This window comes from Haplochromis burtoni, unplaced genomic scaffold, assembly GCF_018398535.1.
Source record: "Haplochromis burtoni strain Fernald_Lab_line unplaced genomic scaffold, NCSU_Asbu1 Contig_25, whole genome shotgun sequence".
Taxonomy (NCBI): Eukaryota; Metazoa; Chordata; class Actinopteri; order Cichliformes; family Cichlidae; genus Haplochromis; species Haplochromis burtoni.
The window spans coordinates 1,490,196-1,514,631 of record NW_024582386.1 but is presented as its reverse complement, the minus strand read 5'-3'; the positions used below and the strand labels follow the sequence as shown (position 1 = coordinate 1,514,631).

At 40.8% G+C, this 24,436-nt stretch overlaps 1 protein-coding gene across 2 annotated transcripts; it reads right to left on the bottom strand.

Annotated features, from left to right (window-relative positions):
* Window positions 1-65: 65 nt before the first annotated feature.
* On the bottom strand, window positions 66-24,319 carry rnf19a (ring finger protein 19A, RBR E3 ubiquitin protein ligase). 2 transcript variants are annotated; one of them, XM_005917533.3, is made up of 10 exons: window positions 24,146-24,319; window positions 9,726-10,602; window positions 6,260-6,468; window positions 5,963-6,107; window positions 5,686-5,848; window positions 5,282-5,396; window positions 4,962-5,120; window positions 3,979-4,198; window positions 3,233-3,376; window positions 66-3,108 (listed from the first exon to the last, which is right to left on the bottom strand). In XM_005917533.3, the coding sequence occupies exons 2-10, from the start codon at window positions 10,331-10,333 to the stop codon at window positions 2,322-2,324; spliced, it is 2,550 nt and encodes an 849-aa protein (XP_005917595.1). In that variant the 5' UTR covers window positions 10,334-10,602; window positions 24,146-24,319; the 3' UTR covers window positions 66-2,321. The 2 variants fall into 2 exon arrangements, with proteins under 2 accessions (XP_005917595.1, XP_042074844.1); XM_042218910.1 differs by having other exon boundaries at window positions 23,752-24,308.
* Window positions 24,320-24,436: the final 117 nt, after the last annotated feature.

Below are 24,436 nucleotides of genomic sequence, written 5' to 3'. Positions count from 1 at the left end.
AATGTGCCTTTGTGTTTTTTCAAATGGAAACACGAATAAATGAACACAAAACGATCACAGCAAGCTTGATTGTGAAGTTTATTAAACGATATGCATTTGCATGCACATTATAAAGCAAATAATTAGGTAATACATACTTCTTAAAATATCATAAGCTTATCTGACCCAATTAGAAAACACACCTGCCACTCGTCTCCAAATAATAAAACTTCGGAGGATCTATTTGACTCTGAAGTTGTATCATTTTCAGCAGCAGGTAGGTTACAAAACGGAGGGAATAACCTGCAGCTAGAGGCTTGTGAGGTTTACCAAAACATTTTATTTATTTATTTATTTTTAGCAGATAGCCAGCTCACCACGAGCTGCCTGACGTCACAGAGGAGCAATCTGTGGTCGGGCTGAAAATGTGCTCCAGCTGCTGAAAGCTACCGTAGCCTGTAGTGTCACTTTGCTCACGATACTCATGATGCCGACTGCTTTGGATTAAAGGGATCTTATTGCCAACTTGTGCATGACATAAACTTTAAAAACTTTGGCTACTTCAGGGGAATATTAAAAACAAATAATCCTAACAACGATTTAAATTCAGATAAACATTTTGGTTGTGAGTACTGGGTTTAATCCAATATTTTATTGCTCTGATTTTCAATTTCTACGCACTAAAGTAGATTGCTTAAAAAAAAATTATTCTGTCACTGTTGACGTGTCCACTGCAGCGGCCTGAGAGCGGCTCTTTGGTAGTTAACACCAGCTACTGCGACAGTCTGCATTAGCATTCTGGGAATGGTGTTTATCAAGTATTGGTGCATTTTATGTGGCAAATATAATAACTATCAAATTGTTTTTACATTTATCATTTGATGAAACACACAGAGAACAAAAACAAAACACAATAACCCCCCCCCCTCCCCCGAAAGGCACTGTAGGTTCAATAATTATAAAATTATCTGCATTAATCATTTGCAAGGTCTTCAGAAACATCACAAGAACATGTTGTAGTTAAAATACACCCAAAGCTCTGAATAAAAAATAGCTTTTTGATTTATATGAGGGGAAAACAATTTAACATTACTACTGTACATTCGCTACTGAATACTGATTAAGATTTATGTGCTCGGATAAACTTCTGACTGCAACTTGCTGCGGTGTGCCTGACACGCTTGTTCTTACTGCGTGGGTACTTCTAGTAGTTCTAGTTTTAAAACAAGTCTGAAATGCTTGTTGAAATGTTGGGATCTGCTTTGTTTTGTTTACAAGGAACAGCTTAAAAATCCCTTTTCTTAAATACGCCGCACGATTCAATTCAAAGCTTGCAGTGAAGGTTTTTATATCTGCACAGGTGCAACCAAAACAACAAGAAATAAAAAAGGAGAGCTGAAGGGATGAGTATTTGAGTATTTCTGATATCACAGTTCCCACCCGCTTATAATAAACAGTTGGACCCAACACAGGGCTTCAACATTAAAACCAACTTTCCCAAAATGGAAAATAAAATAAGCAAACACATGACAGGAATCACGTTTTAAACAAAAAGCAAAGATAATATTTTTCTTATATATGATTGCAGACCATAAAATCTGCAGGTGAATAGCTGGTCCCTCTAAAGTGTAAATGCTTGGCAGACGCCTCCACGCTCCTCTCCGACTATGGCGTTTCTCGCTGCCATTTAAAGAATTCACAGAAAGAGCTGGTGGTGGACCACAGCGGGGACACATCCCTCTGGTTTTTGCTCGTTTTTTTTTTTTCTTTTTTGCTAATGTGCTCAAGGAGAAGTTGGTGTGGATTTTTTTCTTTATAGCAGCTCAGTTTTGTCAAGACATTTTATTTGCTCTTATCCGGCTTTTTCAGTTCTGCTTCTTTTCTTTTTTGGGGAGGGAAAGGGTCAAATCTGGTTTGTGGGATTTGGAAAACCCACCAGGACTGAAAAGAGTTTGCAGATCATCATGAAAGCTGGACCTTCTGCACCACCTGATAACTTGCTTTACACACCTGTCCCCGTACATGCAACTCTACTTACTATAGGCCTTGAAGCACCGCTGGGTGCTTTAACATCTCGCTTAGATGTCACACATCTGGTCATGTTCTTGTTGCTCCTGAAATCCATCCCTCTCTGTCCATCTCTGACTTAAACCTCAACCCTGACATTCAGATATTTCTAAAAATATATATATATATATAATTCATTTATAGCCTTAATCTTGATCACCAGCTTCCCAAGATGCATGGAGGGTAGGGACGGTGCCTGCGTTTAACAGTGGCACTGGGTGATAAGGCTAACTGAGCTTCCTGTGTTTGTGCAGTATCATGCCTAAAGAGCTCCTTTAGATGTCCGTTTGTATACAGCGTTTTCTTGTTTGGTTTACAGGCTGCACAGCGCTGCAAATGGTCTCCTTCAAGCTCTCATCCTTCTCTGGCTCTGTGTCACCAACACTCTCCTCGCTGATGTACAGAAACGTCCCGCTACTTCCCTCTTTTGGCGAAGCAGGTGGAGATGAAGACAGCACGCGGCAGGTGAAGGCTGAGTGGCTAATCTGAGGCGGGAAGTGCTCAAGGCGGTCGTGTTCCACCTCTGGCATGGGCGTGATGGTGACGTCACTGAAGGCGCTGATGGGATTATGAGGGTGGGCGTCCATCGGGGGAGAGCAGGGTGCAGGAGCCGGTCTCGAGGTCTCGGGGTCTGAGCAGCTGAGCTCAGATGAGAAGTGGCTACAGTGCGACTCAGCCACAGAAGGAAGGCTGCCGCTCAGGGACGGAGAATCGAACTCTGAGGAATTAGTGCTGCGCTGCTCCAGAAGCTGAGTGTCCATGTCTGTTTGGATCTCGTTAACTTTTGCCTCTCCTTTGCTGATGCTGCTGGCTTTTTTCCAACGCTTGCCCTTGCTCGTTTTGACCCCAGAGGTGGAGGCATCCTTTGACCACGGCGGGCAGGGGCAGGAGTGGTTGGCTTGCTGAGCACAGCGACAGGTGGAGGGACACGAGCACGTAGCTCCTTTCAGGCCAGCAGAGCTGCTACTACAGCTGGCTTCATCCAGGCTGCTGCTGGCGCTTCCGTGTCTCACCTTCTCCTGCTTAGACTCCACGTCTGCCTGCACCTCCAGACTGTTGTCTCTGCAAAATCAAATCACCTACATTTAACTTATTGGATCATAGGGCAGCTGCCTACAAGTCTAACAAATCTAGGTCACCAAATTCCTACTGGAACAAGGAGGATGTGTATAATCTGAGTGCTGACCTTTCCAGAGACATGTAGGCGTTGAGGATGGACCCCGCCATGGCTTTTGTGCTTGCGTTGTCGCTCATCGTCCCCAGACTGACTGTGGCAGACTCCCCACTAAGGCTGCAGCGTTCCTTCTGGACGTCGGCCTGGACTTCCATCCTGGAAAAGTAAAAGCAGTCAAAACAACTAGAAAGTCCAGTTGACAAGTGAACAACAAGCCCATCGATGTAGTTTCAGTCCTAAAACATTTAACACTGATAAAATGGTCTAAGGAGCTTGGAAAGCTCTAAGCTACACAGACACTGATAACATTGTGCGACTGCACCATTTGCCACTCACATAGAAGTGCAAAATTTCTACGATGAAGAGAAAATAATACAAAGAAAAGAAAAAAAAAAGACTAACATGCTTTTTTCTTTTAAGTGATGAAAGTAAAGAATGACGTCTCATAGCTTTTATTTTGAGTGCACTGCTGAGTTAAAGAATGGAGTTAAGGAAATTTAGGCAGTTAAGGGTTAATTTTAATTCATCTGTCTGTTTTCTTAACCCCTTATATTCAATTTAGGGTCACGAGAAGGGGAGCTGAACCCTATCACAGCTTTCATCAGCTGTCAGCGAGAAGTGGAGTCCATTAACAGGGCCAACAGACACCCATTCACAAGTACGACCAATTTAGAATAGCTATTGGATTTTCCCTCAGACAGTGTTCTGTTTGGGCTCATCTGGGCGTGCTTATCACACAATCAGTCCAGTCCATTTACCGGTTGTAGCAGCTGCCCGAGAGGCTTCCGGTGATGCTGGTCCCAGCGAGGGCTGTGGTGCTGGCATTGTCACTCATGTTATCCCGCTGGGTGGAACTTACGCCGCAGCGCTCCATGTTGCTTCCGCTCACACTGAGGCTCAGGCCCGTCAGACCACCAACACTCGCACCATCGCCGAGGCTGGCGTTGTTGAGGCGAGTCTCCGCTACTGAGGTTGTGTCTGACCGGAGAAAAGGGGGACACAGTGTGAGCTTTTATTAGGCTACAGAATAGTTTGATGGACAAAACTAAAGTAACAATGTGGCTTTCTGATATAGTATTACTGTATCCTGTGACTATAAATGCCCAAAGAAGTGAAACTAATACAAATGGAGCATGGTCAGTAACGTCAAAGTGGACACACATAAGTAATAAACTCAGGAGTGAACTTGGTATGACTTTACCATGCATCCTGGAACAACACATCATTAAATTCTCATTGGAATCAAAAGGACATCATCACGTCTCACACCTTATGTTTCTGAAAAGGTCAAAGTCTTCGCTGTCATCTGTACTAATAATTATGACTTTCATTGATGACAGAAGCTGCGAGAAAACAACACGTCTCGCCGTCACGCAGAGCCCCTAGTTCATCACAATTGCTGATATCGTGCCAGTCATTTCACACAGTCACACGCCCTGAATACTTTTCTGCATCTTCCATCAACAGCCCTTTGAGTAATGAATGTCATGCGCATAAAAACAAAGGCATGGCCAGATGTAAGAGTAATGACTGGTATGCATTCCTAACCGTGAGAACAAACTCATACAGTAATCTTTTCTATCAACCCTGCTAAATATTTAACCTGAAAATTGACCTAAGCTAAATGCAGAGCACCATGGTGCTTAAAACAACATTTTTAATTATTCATTAACGGATCATTATTGTCTGAACTGTGACTTTAAGTTCTTCCCATAGCCTGTGTACAGTGTAAGACTCTCACCTGTGGCTGCAGCACCGTTGCCTATGTTGTCATTTTCATCGTCAAACTCAATTCGCACTCCTTTCCCATTGCCGGCAGAGACTCCACAACCTCCGCTCCGGCACAGGGAGATCGGGACAACACCGTAGACGTATGCAAGCATGATGGGAACGCCGATTCCTAAATAACACAACATGAACAAAAATTATTATGACTGACACTTAGGTAAGGTAAGCAGATTAACTAAGAAAATACTGGTGGGCGAAACATGTTTAAACTCAGTGTGTTGGTACAAGCAAGGCACAGATGGTGAAACAAAACAAAAAGACATTTTTCCTCACCAACAGTGACCGCGGCAACCACAGGAGACACGATCACAGACAACGTCACGCCGCCAGCTATCACCAGGTTCCTCTTGTGTTTGGAGATGTCTTTGCCTTCATAGCGAGTATGAATCTGATGGGAATAATTGTTCAGTATGATTTAACTTCACACGCTTTGCAGTAAAGCCACAAATGATGAACACACACCTCCTTTTGTCCCCACATCTCAAGGCTGACATTTGAAAAACTTGTTACATGCAAGATACTGTACTAGGAACACAAAACTGGTACAAAAAAAACCAAAAAAAAAAAAAAACCAGGCATAACACAACCTCTCTGTACTAATCTGCAAGATCTTCACCACTTCTCACTTCTCTGAATAAACACATTTTGTACCCCTGTTGCCTGCTGGGAGCTCTCACCTTTCTGCCCACATAGACAGGGATGCCAATGATCATTGCAGGGATGGCGATGCCAGCAATAAGGGCGATACCCACAGGAGCACCCACCAATGTGCCAAGCTGCCACAGGATCTTCTTCTTTCTGCTCCACGGCTTCTTCCCCCAGAAGGTGCAGCCCGATGGACTGGGAGGAGACGAGAGAGATAAAATAGTTTCACAGGGCTAAGACAAAAAGAGAGCTGTAAATACTAAAGGAAACCTAAAAAATGAGAAAAGCAAAGGGCGGAGGAAGTCTTACCTTAAATAGTGCAGGTCAGAGATCTCCTTCATGCAAAGCCAACAGAACTCACAGCCGCAGACGGCGCAGGTCATGTGATTGCAGCTTCCGTCGTTCATCTTGATGATGTAGGCTGCACAGCGAGGGCATGGTTTGATGTCATCACCTGGTGCAGAATAAAACAGACTGAATATTGTGCTTAAAATGATAAAGCTTCTGTGCACTGAATTTATCACAAGTGTCCTTTAATGTGTAATGCCAAAGAACAGGTCAGGTTAATCTGAGAGCTTTGTATGGTAGCACCTATCTGTGGGCTACCTGCAGCGCCGCTCTCCTGGCTGTAGCTGAGTGAGGACGACCTGAAACTCCTCAGCCGGAAGTGTTGGGCCCTTTGCTGCCGTGCGGTGTCGCACGTCTGGTTGGGATGCCACAGCTGTTTGCAGTGGTAGCAGAACTCTGTCCCGCAGCCCTCACGCCCGCAGGTGATCTTTGGGCAGCTGGCACATCCAAATGCAATGACTGCATAACTAAAAAGAGAAATGATGGTAAATAAAATTTGGTGAGAAAGAATGGACTTGCCGCTACAGGTATAATCAAATCTGGAGGATGGCATATCACCATAGCAACCTACATCAGTCATCACAGTGGCTTATTAGAGGGCTTTTTTTGTGGCAGGAATGTTTCTTTTTATAAATGAGCACATAAAACTTGACAAAGTGACACCATAAAAGCCCGTTGCTGCAGCAGTCATTTATATCCCATCACAACTGCTGCTTTAAATAACCTGCTTTTATATCAGTGACAAGAATATTATGAATGGCAGTGACTGTTTCCCCCAAGCTTGCTGACTCAAAGCCCCCCTCGTGTCCCTCCAGGGGTGAGACATGGGGGATGGTTTCTGTGTTAGATACCGCAGCAGATATGACAGCTTCATTTAAACTCAGAGGCATTCAGGATCCTGCATGATGGTTATCACGGGGACGTGAGGAAAAGCAAAAACAGTGCGACAGCAAGCAGCTTGTAAGGAACTCTTAGTTGCTCCACTCAAACCCTGATCATCTTCCACATTTCTAAATGTGATTGTGTGAGGAGAACATGGAGGACGAGCCTCTTGCTCAGTTTAGGATGAATTCCCAAGAAAAAAAGACAAAAAAAAAAAACTCAAAGTAAACAGACGCTGCAGCACCGTCTGACGTACACAGCTGTGAGTCAAGATCTTTGTTAACACGAGATAAGCATTTAATCTAATATAGCCGTTAACATCAGCTGACAGCAAGGGAGCAACAGCAACTGCAGCTGGAAACTTAAAGAGGCACGCTATTTGGTGGGAATCAATGGGATTTATAAGTTAGCGAACGAAGCAAAATGATAAGTTTGGAAGACAAGTTAGTCATACTAAACTCTTAAGGCTAACCTTACAAAAGGTAGATTAGAGTTATCTTAAATGCAAAGTTATATAATTACACCTAACATTTCTTCAAGGTCAGTGGAGGAAGGAGGAAGTTAAAAAAGAAATACAAAAAAATAGAAGCAGTAGAGTAAATATATAAAACTATTCATCACATGTCAAGTTTCTGATGAAAGAAATGAAAGTGAATGTAAGCATTAACAGATAAACTCTGTTATCCTCTTATTGATACATTTGACAAGCAGCAGTAGAGGCTGAATGTGAACATGTACTTAAACAAAACAGCCAGTCTGCACAGTTTCTAGACAGTCTATACTAACACCTCGGTGAGGTGAACCGATGGCACGTTTGTAAAAAGTGGTAAAATATTGCCAAATGGCCTTTTGGTATTATCCCCATCTTGTTTTCCTCACATACATTTTACTGTCAAACCATAATTCAACCAGTTTTAACTGGTAGTGTAACACCTACAGTGATATACTTGGGCTCTACTTTTAAAAGAAACCCCAAGTTTGCCCAAAATAGAAAAACTGTTTCGGTTATGCTTGCATGTAACTAAATAGGACACCATCCGAAACTGAGCAAAACTTCACTGCATAAAGATGATTCAGCTGTTTATTTAAGGAATAATGAGGACTCAAATTTGACAAACTTCACAGTTGAGCTGACCAACAGAGCCCAGTAATTTGCACAATTATACAACAATAAAGACTGAGAGCATTAACCAGCGAGGAGTGTGGCAGCAAGCCAGAGTCGAGCTGTTTGTAGCTGAGTTGCAACAAACTCATGAAAGAGCCATTATTCCAGCAGACAAGGGTCAGCACTGTTGATGCAAGACGATCATGAGAGTGAGTGAAGGGTGAAACCATTTCTGAAGCAGACAACAACAGAGCTGAACTGATCATGGCTGACTGGAGCAAAAATATAAAAAAACAAAGCAAAAAACAACAAAATAGTGCAGCCAGCACCTGGAGCAAAACCAAATACACACTGATGTAAGGGTACATTAGCAGTACACGTATGCTGTGTGCATGGAGGCAGTCACGGCCTAATGGTGCAATGAGAAGCAAGAGACGTATGGAGGTCAGTTCAGGACCCTGTGAGCAAACTATTGAGTCCCTCCCGGCTCTAAACATACAAGACCCTGAACTGACCTTAACCCAGTACTGCCTCTGACATATAAGAGAGAGAGAAAAAAAGAAAGATTTCCAACTGCAAGAAACAGCAGTTTATTAACATTTTTAGGAGGTTTGCAGAGCTCGTTTTTACCCCAAACCAGCAACTTGCAATACTTGCAATTTTTTTCCAACTTTAATAATTGAAATAGGGTTTTTGTTTTGTCTTTTTTCATTCAGCTTATAACTTGTTATTTTAGGTTAAATAACTTTTCGCCTTATTTTAAGATTATTATCACTGAAGGGTGTGTTATGCTTTCCTTTATTTTCTGTCACATGATGCTGAATGTTTATACTAAAACACTGCCATAATTTCAGATAATCTGGTCCGCATATATAAAAACCTTTATGCTACTCAAAATGCTTGTTGTGTGGTGGGTCTTCTAGTCTGATGTCAGCTGATCATGAATTTCCTTATATGGTCATTTAAGGCACAGCTACACTGATGGGAGGCGGTGCTTAGAAGCACAAGGTTACAAGCTAGCCAAGTACAGCCAATCAGGAGAAAGAAGGACTTAATTGTACAGAAGCTAAAACGGCGTGTTATTGGCCAGTAGAGGACATACAGTGCACAAGCCAATGAAGAACAAGTAAAATACACCTGATCCAACCATAAATTAGTTCATGTATTGTTCAGACTGTTATACATGCTCCTTCATTTGTGGCTATATACTGAATATTTGCTCATTTACAACCTATTTGCAGTCTGAACACAGCGGGCATCATCATAAACTGACTGCTCGCTGCTTTTGACTGACAGAATAAATGCGGCTATTATTGCTACGAGTTATTTTTAGCCGAGACATCAATGCAGAAGCTGGAGTAAACTTCACAGGGTCAGATTACAGTCTTGAAATTTCCTTGATCTTCTGCCTTAGTGTGTTATTTTAGGAGTTGGGCACTGGTTTAATCAAAGTTACAGAAGATCAGGCACATCTCAGGTAATTAAAACTAAGATTTTGGCCCATATGAATTTGCAGGTTTTTTAGGATAATATCACAGGCTTAAAATTTTGGAAGCTATCTGAAATTTACACGTGCCTTGTTGTAATTAGTGCTGCAAATCTCAACTTTCCTTCCTACTCTTCAGTTACATTTGAATGTAAATCTAAAAGCCTTCATTTCCCAAGTTTTTGCCACACAACTAGTCCTGTGTGTTATTCACTCAGGGGGCCATCTAATCCCTCAGCTGTGGTTCTTACCCGCAGTCAGGGGCTGGGCACCAGCGGCAGTCAGGTTCAGCCACCAGCCACCTCCTCAGCATGAACTCCTCGTACTTGTCCATGAGGGCTCGGTCTCCCAGGATCATCCTGATGTCGTGGGGGTTGAAGCGCTCAGCACACTCGGGGCAGCTGATGTTGACTCGTGACTCTGAGATCTCGATGCGCAGATACTGTCGCAAGCAGTCTGCGCAGGAGCGGTGGTGGCAGGTCATGATGTCTGGGAAGTGATCGCGTGCGTGGCGCAGTAGGCACAAAGGGCACTCCAGCAGCTCTGACGAAGACCCTGGCACTGAAGAAGTTGATGCTACATCTAATGGAGAGTTGGTTGCAGTTTTATCCTGCAAAGTCTCTACCTGTGCAGTTTCGAGGCTGACGACACCATCCACCCCAACTTCAGCTTGCAGAGCCTTCGCCTTGCGCTTGGGGTCACGTTCGGGCCGGCGTCGGCGCCCAAAGATTGCATGGAGAGAAAGACGGCGCTTCTTGGGAGTCTTTCTAACTGTGGGGAGGCTAACAGAGGAGCCAGCAGAGTGAAGATCTCGCTCTGAGCCTGTGCTGCCATGATGCTGCTGGTGCAGGCTGCTCATCACGCCAAACTGGGCGCCACTGGTGCTGTGACCAGCAATTACCACATTGGGATCGGGGATTAGAGATGGTACGGAGAAGGAAGACGGAAAGAGGGACTAGGGTTTAAGGAAGATGCTCAGGAAATAGACTGCTATCTAGGACATGGTGGCAGGAACCTGATTTAGGAGGTGTGCAGGTGTGTGAGATGATCTGCCCTTGTTTTAAGTCACACCAGTTTAAGGGGTTCCTTTATGGCTAAGATGAACAAGTTCAGATGTAGGCCACAAACCTGAGGAAAAAAGAGAGAGAGGAAAATATCAGGTGCTGTGCTGAAGTCAAATGCATTAATTTTTAATTATCTGCTGCAAAAACAGAACCACTTGGCTGCAAAACGAGGCAACACTATTTCAAGATGCAAAACAACCATCCAACTAAAGAGAATCTTAAAAGCAAGACAGCCATCCGTGAGGCTGTTCACTGGCCTCTGTGTTAAAGCGTGACCACTTCTTTGACGTTTAAGAGTTTTCTGGCAGACTGCAGGCATTTTCTCAGGCGTGTCTTCTGTGCCTCTGAGTGTGTGCATGCTATTATTCTCACATAGCTGCATGCTTTCCCTCGAGTGTGTATTAGTCAAGTGTAGGCAAAACAAGACAAATCCTGTGTTTCCACCATAGATCTCAAAAGCAGCCACAGCTGTGCCTGTAGCTCTGTAGTTCTCTGCAGCCTCACCTCGCCTTAAGTACTTTCACTGCTTGTTTGCACAACTTAAGCATAGCTCTTCACCTGTAAAAGTGGCGTGAAAACGCACTTGTGGTGGATGTGAAGGAGACGGGTTTAAGGGTCAAAATAACAGGCATAACAGAGGCGAGTCTTAAATTTCATTGACTAATCCAATCTAGCAAATGAGATCAAAAATGCTTCATGAAGTTCTTTTAATCCTAACCACCTTCCACCTGACCTGGCCTATTTTTATCCAATCCATCCAACACAAAATTTACCATGATTGTTTTGCTTTCAGCAAAATATGCACGCTCTTCTAAACACAATGTTGTTTCCACACCTTTATCTTCTCGCAGTATTTTAAAAAAAAATACATGAATAAATAAATAAATAAATAAACAGAATCACAGAAATCAACGCTTTCCAAGTTTGCCCTCACTTGACATGTCCTATATAACTGTGCTCATGTTTGTATCATGAATTGCAAAGTATTTTAAAAACCCTAAAGCAATATAAAGGACAAAAGGGATTTCTACTGGCTGCTGCAGGCTGCAAACTTGTGTTTGCCATTAGGGACTAATTTCAGGAAAATTCCAGCGGGAGCCAAAAGGTGACTAATTAACAAGCCTGTTGCAAATCTAAACTGGGACAAAGCAACCATATGCACTCTCGTAACCAACAAACCTCAGTCTGACTGGCTGCTGTTTTTCCACCTTTAAGTACCATGGCATGTAGGCCGAAGTCAGCATCAACTACTTTAATGTTGGGGAAGGCTAAAAAGAAAAAAGTCTTTAGTTGCAGAGCCTGAAACCAGATTCAGTTCGGCACCTAATAATAACATACACTCAACTAAATTAATGTAACATTTTAACACTTTCAGTGAATCTGGTTAGTGGTTTGATCACGAGCTTGAAGCATTTTAAAAAGGCCATTAAAAGATTATAAATGCAATAAAATTCAGAAATGCGGTCTTTCAGGTGCTCACACTCAGCTCTGACTGACAACACCCAATAAAATCTGCAAACATCCAAAAAAAAAAAAAAAAGATGCTTGGATCAAATGACTCTTGATCCCAAACTGCCATTTTTATCTCCCAGTTTAGCAGCAGGCAGGTTCAAAAAGAAAAAAGAAAAAAAACCCCAGCTCAAATGCATCCCAGTAGCCTTTTGATGCTGACTGAAACTAAATTCGGCTGACTTTTTGCACATCTACAAGCTCTAAATACAGCCAGTAGTCTGCAGACAGTGTCACGGCATAAGAGTCCCATCTCTTCAGAGACAAATATCCTGAAACGCACGTATGAACATGACAGATGTATGCGATACACTGGCAAACGCACATCTGACAACACATAATGTATTAAACCAGATGCAGGACTGTATCTGTATTACTGTTGGGACAAAACTGATAAGTACCGACCATTAGCATATGCCCTCATACCTAATGGCTACAATGCAAATGTTATTATAATATAAAAGACTTTAATTATGGTTAATAGCTGCCAGTTTTATTTACACAGCCCTTCACCTGCAGTTAGATGCTCCTTGCACATTCCCAGTTGTGTCATTAACATAATGAATAATGTAAATAAAGATAACCCTTAGTGCATAAACGTTCATATATATTAATGATAAGCTGCTCCTTCTCACACACACAGCAAGGGGGAAGTTACTTTGATGTTTCCGTTGTTGGGAAGCTTTTACTGCATTACTGTAATATAAAGTGTTGCCATCAACTCAATGAATAGTATTTTATTTCACTTATCTCTTGGCAGCTCTACATATGTGTGTGTGCGTGTGTGTGTGCATGCATGTGTGTTGAAGAGGAGAAACTATGACCGTAAATGACAGCAGTATGCCGCAGTCTAAAGACATAAAAATCTAACAGATAAACACCAATAAATATTTAACTGTTCATTGTTTTTATCTGAAGTCTGTTGCCATTTGTTAGTTTAATAAGTAGAGTTATATATGTTTATCTGATGTACAAGTTTATTACACCAATCAAGAGACTGGCTGGCAACCCTTTGGCAACCTCCGGTCATTAGGGAAAAATGTGTAGTGGTTGCTGGAGCTTGCTGGGTGAAATTGGCTGCAAAGAGGGTGCTGCCTCTGGTTATTGCTTTGGTTGCTCGCACATTGCTGTGGTCACCTGCAGTTTGCATGAAAGATGTCAACTTATCTGCAGACACCCACAAGCTAAACAAGGTGTGGTAGTGAGACAAAACGTTTACTTTCAAAGTAAAAGTTGTGCCTTCCCACTGAAACCAACATGTATCAAAAACAGTGCAACTTTTACTTTAAGTTTAACTGTAGCCTTTACTGGTTTGCAATGCACTCTTCAGAGTTTCACTATTGCTTGGTGAATATTTCCCAGCTGGGACTGCTCTCCAGGCCTACATAAATGGGGCTTTAGTAACTTAGTAATTATTAGTAAGTAAATACTAACTTTTGACTCATGACTGGTTTTTGCCAACTGGTCTCTAGACCTGTGTGACTGGAGCCTTCAGTTTACGTGCACATCAGCTGTACTGATGTGTGAAATCCCCCACAAACGATAGTTTTCTCAGCACTAAAATCCACACAACAATATTTGTGTAATGGTGGGCTCAATCTTTTCACTGAAATCCATGTGGAATCATCAAGATTTGGTATAAAATAACCGGTCTCAACAAATTCATCACTGGAGCCTTTAGAAATAGAAATGTTGAATTGGTCCAGCCTTAAATGTTAACAACTGTTGTCATCATATGACACAAAATATAGAAGTATTTCTTTCTGTTTTAACCACTTGGTTGAGGTCAATAATTAAACTTTATATTTGTTAAGTACAGCACTTCAGGTTGCTAGGAAGAAATTACAACAAACAGACAGTGTGCAGAAGACTAGACGTTTCCAGCAGACATTTTTTCTTGACTTTACCTCATAAGTATTTTTAATGTTACGTTAAGCTGTGCATTTAACTGTCACATAAAGATAAAGGAGAAAAAGCGTGCCAACCATAATTGCATCTCATTAGGCTGTAGCATTGCAGCCAAAGAATGAAAGTTGTAAAGAAGAATACACCTTAACTGGTGACTCCATTTTTTTTTAACTTTCTTTAAATAAGAGATTCTGCATTTGAAATTTAAACTATGAAAAGCTGCTGTGTGCAAGGTGACACATGCACAGTGTGTCACTGACTAACAAAAGCAGTAAATCTTCCATATATTAGACTAGGGACCCTGAAGGCAAGTTATCATACAGCAGGCGAACCGCAACATGGGAAGCACAAGTGTAGGTGATGCCTGAATCCTGCAGTTCTACATTATAACACTATGTAATGACACACCAGGCGAAGTAACCAAGACATGGAGCAAGAGGAAATTTTTACCAAGACAGAAGAGCAATTTCAAGCAAACCACAAGTCAATGTGAAATTACACCCTCAGGCATAATTAAACTGGAAAATCCTTCCTCTTCTATGTGCCAAGCCTGAGCGGGACTTTCCATGTGACTTAGGTCAGTATGCACGATTGTGCGAGCACACGCACATGCATGTATTCAGGTTTTGTGGCTCAGGGGCAATCACATGCAAGCGAGGCTTACACACTGGGATGGTGTCCCAGTTCTTGAGACAACCTCAGGGTAAAAATCCTATTGAGATAGAATAAATGCTTTCAGTCTTCAGTCAACTCTTAAAGGAAATCGCCAAGTTCGCATCAGCTCATGCAGTGTTATGACTACCATCGTGAGATGATTTAATCCCATGGTTTTCAAATGAAGATGCAGGTCAGTGTAAGGCCACATAGTTGCCTTTCATTTGGAGCCACACTATAATTTGTGTGTCAAAATGAAGAAGGGGAAATAGCAGTAAAAAGTGTCACTTTGCGTTACCGCGGTAATGGTTTTAACACGTAAAGCTCTTGAGACCAGAGCAATAACATGTTGGCTGCTGAGCTGCAATAAAGGAAATAAATCCAGGTTTCTCTTGCCTGTAATTTTGCAAAGAGACAATTAGGTGCACAGCCAAACTGCAATGGAACATTTTACGCTGTTGCCCTGTGAGTGCATGCTGGCACATCAAGCCTCAATTTCATAAATACTTTTGGTCATTTTTGAACTATTGATAAGTTATAAACAGAACCCCTGGCCCTCGCCCAAACAAACATCCTTTTCCAACCATTTCCAGTACCATCATTACAAAGTGTTTCTTCCACTTCCAAAGGTAAACAAGTCCATCAGCTTAAAAAAAAGCATCTAACAGTCAACATGTCGCTGATGATGATTCCATTTATTTAATACCATGCGCTGACCCGAAAAATCACCCTGATCTATTCAGTGGTAAGGTCACACCAGTGGAACGCTTCATCCCCTCGAATCCAATCAAAATGTCACCACTGGTTTTACAGACATGTGGACAAGCTCTAATCTAACGTACATATTAACTGATATTAAATGTTTTCCATATGATATAATATTTTTATTCCAAAAGTAGCTCTTAAACTCAGATAAAGTGAAAACAACAGGACACATATCAACCTCACCAGAGACCCAATGATACAATATTATCACATTTAACACACAGCAGAATATGAATTTTAGACTGAATTTTGATATTAGCATTGGAATAATATTTTCATGTATTGCAAGTTATCACCTTTTATCAACTTCAATTTATGTCCTTGGAGTTAAAGTTTGTCATTATCTGTTTTATGTAATAAGAAAGTCCAGCGTCTCTTGTGTCTCTTTCTTCAGTAGCTCTTATTGCTGTAATATTGCTTTGTGAAAAAGACAGAATGACAAACGGCTTCACTAATAACAGTCATAAGCATTGCCTGCGCCTGACAAACCGAAGTGTTTGTATTACAGTCTGGACTACTGTAGTACTGCAGGTATTTTGAATGTGACACACTTGACTTATAGATTTTGGGTCATAAGCTGCTTATACAGACTTGGACTGCACTGATTCAATATTTGAATCCAATATCAGACTCACAAAACTAGATCAGATATCAGTGACAATGAAACAATCCACAGGACAACCCTTTCTAGGTAGTTAGTACGACACTTTCTCTGCATTTCAGTATAAGCCTTGCTCAGAACCCATATGGAAAAGATATATATAAATCTTATAAAGTTTTTATCTGTCTTGTATGAAATTTGTATGAAAAGCACACAAGAGTGAAAACACATATAAGATCCCTTGAAAAATTATATAATGAAACTTGTATGTTTTGTATACTTACTAAAAAAATATATGAAAGTAATGAGAAAGTGCCACTTTCATGAGTAATCACATATAAGTTTTTACTATTTCTTTTCCATATGGGAAGTTTTTACTGCACTTACAGTAACATAACTTATTGCTGTCAACTTGATTTATTTATTATTCCACTTGGTCACATGAGTGCCGCTCAACAAGCTGTATACTACATACAAGAAGAGCCATAATGCTTTATTTATGACACCATGATCTGTTTGTGTAGATAACAAAAGAAAAGGGGAAAAAAAACATGAGATGTGGACTGGTACATATATAGCACGGTTCTACTCAATTTGGGCACTCAAAGAGCTTTCTGCTATAAGCCTCATTCACCAAATCTCACACACATTCATACTATACTACACTATACTCTACTGTATCTAAGCACTTATACCCAACATTCGGATACACTCACACACCAACATTTTGCTCAAGGGTACCCATGGGCAGGATGTGCCAGGGATCGACCAATTGGTAGAGGACGCGCTCTACGACCTGCGTAACAGCCCCCACCTCAAAGATTTAAAAATAAATAAATACATACAGCATGAAAAGCGCAGACAGTGGACAATGCTGATGGACCAACAACAGGACAAGCGACAGACCGGTCCACAGACCGGTTGTACCACATAGTTTTGACACACTGCAGGTGAATGGGCAGTTCAAAGCTGCCCACAAACTGCCTGCTCACTGCCATCGTTGAACCATAATTACCCCAAACGAGGTGCACTCAGACTCAGAGAGGAATTTTGTCACTTATTTTACTAATAAATAACAATTTAGCTAATCTTTGGGGCACATAAATCTGTAATGTTTGCTGATGGACAGCACACTAGACACTCTAATAGAAATACTGTGTTGATTAAACTGGCATTTATATATCTGTTTCACTGAGTGCCTAGCTGAATTCTCTCACCTCCCAACCCAGAGTCACACACCCTTCATAATGAACCAGAAAACATTTGTTTTGTGCCTTGGGAATCTAGGCTAACATAATTACGGTCCTGTACTTTAAACGGCTAAGCTGTCAACCCAGATGTGGCATTTCCTGTATCATGAATTGGCCAGTTTTTGTTTTTATAATCTACTTTTTCTATTTTTGAACCGAACCCAGTCCGTCACATTTCGGCTCTCATCATCTGACGCCCGTCTCATGTTGATTTAAAATAGTTTGCACTTGACTATGGGTGCTTTTTTGGTAATGTGATAGCATTATGAGGAAAACCTTTGGCGGTGAGTTTGGTGAGTCTATATTTAGGTAAAGATGATGCAAGCTCCCTGGGATATTGATAAAAATACTTTTACCATCCCAGACTGGAAATAAGTGGCTCTGAATGTTCCTCAGAAAAGTGTTTATCACGTACGCCAACTTCTGGTTACATTCCAGCTTGAGGACAGATTTCCTGATCATGACAATGCATTCAAAGTTCATGGCGTGGGGCCAGGGGACAGCCCAGAGACTAGATGACAAACGCTATAGAAACTCTATTTTCTGTTTTACATAGCTGTGTTTACATATCACACCAAGAAGAAATAATTTAACTTTTGTACAGCTGTCACTGCTTCTATCCACAGGATCAGACGCATGGAAGCAAATTCAAACTGGTTATTGTTCAATTTCCCCGCACTCATAAGGTGTAGGCCAACTTTCTCTCAGCTGGACATCAAAATAAACCTGAAGGGTAATGACTCTATTGAGCCCATTATTTGCCAGACAAATATAATAATAATGTCTGACATTAAACAGAGAGTGGGGACAGGCTGTACATGAGCGAATGCCTCTGATGCTACACTATTTACTAAACAGAGTCACAGGCAACAGGGCGAGGTACTTTTCCACTGTATCTGCTACACAGCGATGAGACAACAGCTTCTTTTGAAGTGCAATGATTGCGTAGCAAAACTCTATCATGTCATTATGACATTCATCTTCATGTATCACCATGGAGACAGCAGGGAAATATGACTTTCTACCACCTAGGACAGGAAGTGCTGATATCATTTTCCTATTTCACAAAGGGATATCTATTCATCTCTGTGAGCTTCAAACAAAGATAAACGAGAAAAATGAACCATTTAAATTTCACAAGTCAAGACACAAAACAAAAGACATAATTATTTGCAAAGCTACATTATAAACAAACTTTTTTTAAGCTCTACATGCCAACACATTGTAATATAAACACAGTAAATAATAAGGCTGTGTTATAAAGAATGGACATTAGACACTGAGTGAGCTCTGCTTCATCCAACCATAAACGGGAAATAATGAACCCAACCACGGAGCTGTTGTGCATCGAGCTTTGTGTCAGCACGGTTAATGCCATATACCGACTGAAATCTTAAGCATTTCCAAACAGAGCTGAGAGCAAATTTCTCTCTGCAGCACAGCAGGGTTGTGAACTCTGCCATCATAACCACAGGGTTGTTGAAGAACTTTCCAGGCCTAAACTCCCCTCTGATCAGGCTTATGGTTAATTTACAGTGCTATGGTTGTGTCTCTTTGTGGAGGTATTTGTCTACAGAGGGCCTGTGGAGAGGGGTTTTCACCCTTAGCAAGCATGCCCTCGTCCAGTCCTCCATTAAGCATCAGGGAAATATGTATTTTAAAGACGTTAAAAGGTTTGTGTTAAAAGCCTGAACGAACATAACCAAATAAAGTTTTAAAAGTAATAAAATAAAGAAATAACCAAGTAAATCTTGTAACCTAACAACATTTACTTTAGTTGGATGTTGACAATGCCCATCTTTGGCTTTATGCCGCTGCTTTTCATTTCACACAAACAAAACTGAAATTATGCCTGCCAGAGCCTGCCATGTAGCCAACGCCGCTGTCAGCATTTATACTTATGCATGGTTTGCCCGCACTGCCGCCAAAACACTGGTTAGCAGTGGGATATCTCTACTCGAGGTGATCCTTTCTCTTCCAGTCAATTAGAAAAATGGCAGAAGAAGAAACAATGCAATCAATCAAAAGGATATAAATACCATCACGAATGCCAAGTTGCTTGGTGATTTCTATCCAGATGCTCTGAAAATTCAAGTGTTAACTTCCAATAACGTTTGTGAAATTTGTGGTTACTTTCACAACTGACTGGCTATGGCAATGCACGTCTGTGTCACTGGATGCTGTGTACACTTCAGTTTCCAACATGACATATACTCCAAAGTAGGGCTGCCACGATTAGTCAACTAGTCCCGATTACGTCGACTATTAAAATCTTCGACGACTAATTTAATAGTCGACGCGTCGTTTGAAGCTTTGTAAGATCCCAAAAGACGCAGGAATAAGTAGCAGGATTTAAGAGTGTAATAACGGACTGAAACAGAAGATGGCAGCACTGCATGTACAAGGATGCAAGCTGCCGTTAAACCCCGAAGAAGAAGAAGCTGTGTCCCAGAATTCATAGCGCGGCCCAACGCATTTGTCAACAATGGCGGCAGCTAGTTAGTTTTAATATTACTCTTATTATTCTTTTTAGGTCACAAAATAAGATTTAACATATTTTCAGGCGAGAATGTAGCTGTGTAAACCTCAAATATCTGCTCAGTTTATCAAGACACCACATATTTTCAAAAGCGCTCCGACGTTTTCTGAGACGTCTGTTACCCACCAGCTCGATAGCTAGCCGGGGTTCAAAGCTCACTTGAGCCTGTGAGAACACCGGACTCCCGGCAAATCTTTTTCAAACCCACCGCCATCTTTCGCTACTCAGGTTAAACATTTAATATAAGTCACTTAGATAACTTAAAAATGTTATTGTTTGGCTTTTTTTTATTTAGTATTTTATTTGTTCCTGAGTAAATCTGTTTGGCTGAGAAATAAAGTTATAGTTTTTACACAGCTGAATAAACATCAAACAGACAACTGATTATCAGAAGTGTGAGATGCTCGAGAGTATACTCCGGTGTCCCGTTATATTTTAGATAGCAAGGAGCAGACGGCTGAGTTTATTAAACTCCACCGAAACAATCTGGAGATGTCATTAAAATTTAATAAACTATCATCTTGTCTTTATGTTTAGTTAGCGCATACCTTAAACACTTCAAGCTGTAAGCTAATGATAGTTATATAAGAGCAGATGCATGCTGGTGCAATAAGCTGTATGTTTTACGTCCAATGGATGCATGATCTGATTATTCGACTAATCGTAAAAATAATCGGTGACTAGTCGACTGTCAAAATAATCGTTTGTGGCAGCCCTACTCCAAAGTAACCACATTACCAGACAGATACAGACACATATGAGCTACGACAGACGCCAAATGTTCAGCGAGCAGATTTTTCAAGAGATCACTGTAACAAACGTTATACTTGCATTCAGTTTTAGTCTCCAGTTAACAAAGAAACCAATTCGCGTTTTGTACCTCACTCCTTAGCTGGTGTTTGAGGGCTAGTGGACATTTGATGCTCTGACTGCCTAAGTAACTCTCTAATCTATCAGCCTGTCACATGTCAATCAATTATATCCATACCATCTCTTAGTTTGGACGGGGACACACCACCTTTACGTGGCCAGCTGTTATTTCACTGGTTGTCACCTGAAATCGCTGAATATCATTATCCGCGTCATTTCTGGTTGCTGCTAGTCACATCCTGTGTCGCCGCCCCTTTAATTCTCAAATATGAAGCCGCAGTTAAATATCACCCAGGTCTTTATTTTAGAAAGTACCTAAAATATTTTACAGTGCTCAAAACTGACACAGTGGTGTTTGACTTATGCAAATATTTAACAAGAAAACAGCTGTTATACTTAGCAACCAGAGAGGAAAAAGAAATACAAACTTTAAAATAAACCTACTTCAAATGAATGGCTGTGTTCTTCTATAGTTGAGTCACACTCTCTTAGGAAATACAGCATATTTACTAGATGCAAGTCATGTTCTTCCCTTTCTTTGCTGATGCATTACCATCATTACGGGTCAGTGGATTTGTATAAAGCCATTGGCAGGACATGTATTGTGCCACAATGTGACCATGATTGGAAGCAGAAAGGAAACTTTTCAAGGGAAAAATAATAACTATATAAATAAGAAAAAAAAAAAACTCCTTGTGCTGAATTCACTAGACCGGTGATGCTTTCCTAAAGTTTTTGGCATACGTAGGTCAATATTTAGGATTTCAATTTTTGGTCCACTGTTAGTTACTAATTTATAGTTCAATAACGACTTGTTGTCTGAAATCCAGTTATTCATTCAGTCTTAACTGTCCTGCTCTTCTTCCTCCAAGAATACCACAGAAGCTCATGTACCCTCTAAATCATCTGAGTTAACAGCAAAGTTGGTGATGAAGACATAATGCCAGCCTGATGTAAACATTACAAAGCCAAAGTCTTACAGCAAGTGAAAGGGCAAACACAGATGTCATGAATGATGTCAAGAGATTCCCAGGAACAAAAGTCATATTTTCTGGGGGCCAACACTCATTACTTTAGGGCAGAACAGGAGACATTAGGGGAATCCACTCCTTCAGTTCTCCACATTGTGCATCTCATCATCAATACATAGCATAACAGTCTGCATAGCACTGTCCGCTAAAGACTTTTCACTATAAACAGCAGGAAGCAGATTGGTGAATTTATGGGGGGCGGGGGACAGCACTAGCTATTTCTGTTCTACAATGAAGGAGGAAAGAAACCCCCACAAACAACGACTCACAATTCACCAGCAGAGATGAGGCTCACTGTGCAATATATGCCATGGACACACTGATTTGACAGCCTTTAAATTTATTTGGCTGAAATTCTACTGCCAAAGTCTACTAAAGCTACAGTAGAAGGGATATAACAGAACTAAGCTGAAGATTAAAATATGTCCTGCTTTAAGACCAGGGTGAGTTTTATGCACATTTGCTACGATATTCTTCAGAAGTCTATTTTATGTTATCTGGATTCCTGGTTACATAATCATAAACACAAAGATAAAGCTGTAATATACCCTATTACTGTTCCCACATAACAAAAGACTCACATTTTAATCATTTGTCACAAGGAGAAAACCCTAAAAACCCTATTAACCCTATTTGACAGTTTAAAAAAAAAAAAAAAAAAGATGTTTAAATATTCTCTGTCAGTTCCCAGCACATACTTATTTGCTAGTTCATTTAACAAGCCACAGAAAAAGTCAACATACGTGTATCATTCTAATAAGATAAGAGGGAATACTGCAATAGAGCAAATGTTGCTTCAGCTCAAGGTCTTCTGTGGCTCGGCCACAGGTTACTAATAAAATAAAATAAAACCAAGAAGCTTTGAAGGTGTTTCATTTCAGCAGATTTGACAATTTGAGACTAGTCATCAGCTGAAACCAGTTCTTGTTTTCTGTCTCCAAACTTGGTTAGCTGCAAATAAAAGTTAAATGTATTATATCATAAAAGTACAAGAAGAACATTTTAACCTACTTTTTAGAAACCACCAATACACCTGTCAAGGGTTTTACCTAGCTAAGAATGTACAAGGCAGGTGAGGACACAATGAGTCCGTGTCACCTTACCTGACAGAAACCTAAGGTGTTCTGATCATGTAATAAGGAAAAATGCAAATCATGCTTGAGTAAATAAAGTTCTCTGATGAATTTCCACAAGGGGCTGACCTCTATTAGTCATCTCTTTATTTATTTATACATTTTTTAAAAACAGATTTTCTCATCCGAAAATAGCAGGTGCATAAGATATGTGTAATATTTCTTTTAAAACAAATTCCTAGTTTCAAGAGATGTAAACAATAACATATATTTATGTGTAACATGGCAGTAGTACTACAGCAACAAAAAAGCTGACTAACCAAGTCACTTGTGCCGCTGAAAGAATAGTAAAGTTTGAGTTTCTACATTAAAACACCGAACTGACCAAGTTTTCCTAAAGCTACAGCACAAATGGTTTGGTTCTGTGTACAAATCCCAAATCTGGAATTAATTCTGTTCAAGTGAAATGCTACAGGGGATCAAGAGCAAGCAAACGCACCGTGACTCACTGACGGAAAGCCCCAGTGAAGATGCCCTGAATTTATTTAACATGCATGCTTTAAAAGTCAGCACCGCCATCGAGGAAGGACTGAGCAACTGATATGCTACTACTAATTAAAACAGTGATACAAAGCGACAGCAGTAAACAATGTACAGAAGTATCTGTATTGAGATCATAATGTAATAGTTAAATTGATTTTACATGCAGGTTACTTAGTGTAAAATCATTAACCTTCCCCCACAACCCCCAAAACAGAGAAGTAAACCGTCTTCACTTATAGATATATATATACATACATACACACATACATACATGTATACTATATATGTATACATATATATTAGCCTAAATGTCTAACAAAACACAAAAGCAGAAGAACTTTGGCTAAAGTTGCATATTTTCCGAAAGTTCAACTGTGGCCACGGCTTTTAGAGCCCTAAACTAAAAGCTGGAAAGACCCAGCTCTGTCAACTTATTTTAAAAGTAGTAAAAACGTTCATGCATGAGATACCTTACTCGTCGTGTGGAGCTCAGCGCAGAAACGATCTAATTTTGTTTACAATTTCCACTTGGCTAACCAGGGTTAGCCTGCTAGCTACGGGTGGCTAGTGACTTAACTTTAATCGCCCAAAGAGTTGCTGAGCAGCTGAGCCGAAGCCAAATGCTCACTCACTAACAAATACTTCAAGTGGGTGGTTTATATAAGCACCCCTTCGCGCTCGTAAACCTTTATTTGGTGTCGGATAAAGGTTTCTGTCGACCACCACTTTAACAAGGAAATTTTACAAGCTAACAAAGCTAAAAAAAAAAAAAAAAAAATTGCTAGCATCCCAGCAGCCTCGAAGAGAAGGAAGTTCTGATCTTACAAAAGCTCAGCTGGTTCGAGCTACCAGGTGAAAACCTACCGTCGTACAACCTCCCCCTGATTTTCCTTTACTTCACAGCTGAAGTGTACACCGTTGTCTCCATTTCGCAGGAAGCAGTACCTGAAAATGTGTAGCAGCAGAAAAAACCTGGCAGGACAGCCGAGGTACATTCCCCGAGTCTGATTACCGCGGTCAAGTTAAACACCAAAATAAAACAACATTCAAACTTCCGATATGTAATATGATAATTTCACAATAAATGCTTTTCACGATAAAGGCTTTCCTAATAAGCGGTGGAAGAACCGATGTAAAGCAATATATATATATATA

Excerpts from the sequence above, each read along its gene's own strand:
- rnf19a (XM_005917533.3), bottom strand. The coding sequence starts at position 10,333 with ATGAGCAGCCTGCACCAGCAGCATCATGGCAGCACAGGCTCAGAGCGA. Across the intron at positions 6,108-6,259 it reads CCAGGAGAGCGGCGCTGCAG|GTGATGACATCAAACCATGC; the intron begins GTAGCCCACAGA and ends ATTCTGCACCAG. Across the intron at positions 3,377-3,978 it reads TCGGGCAGCTGCTACAACCG|GATGGAAGTCCAGGCCGACG; the intron begins GTAAATGGACTG and ends TTACTTTTCCAG.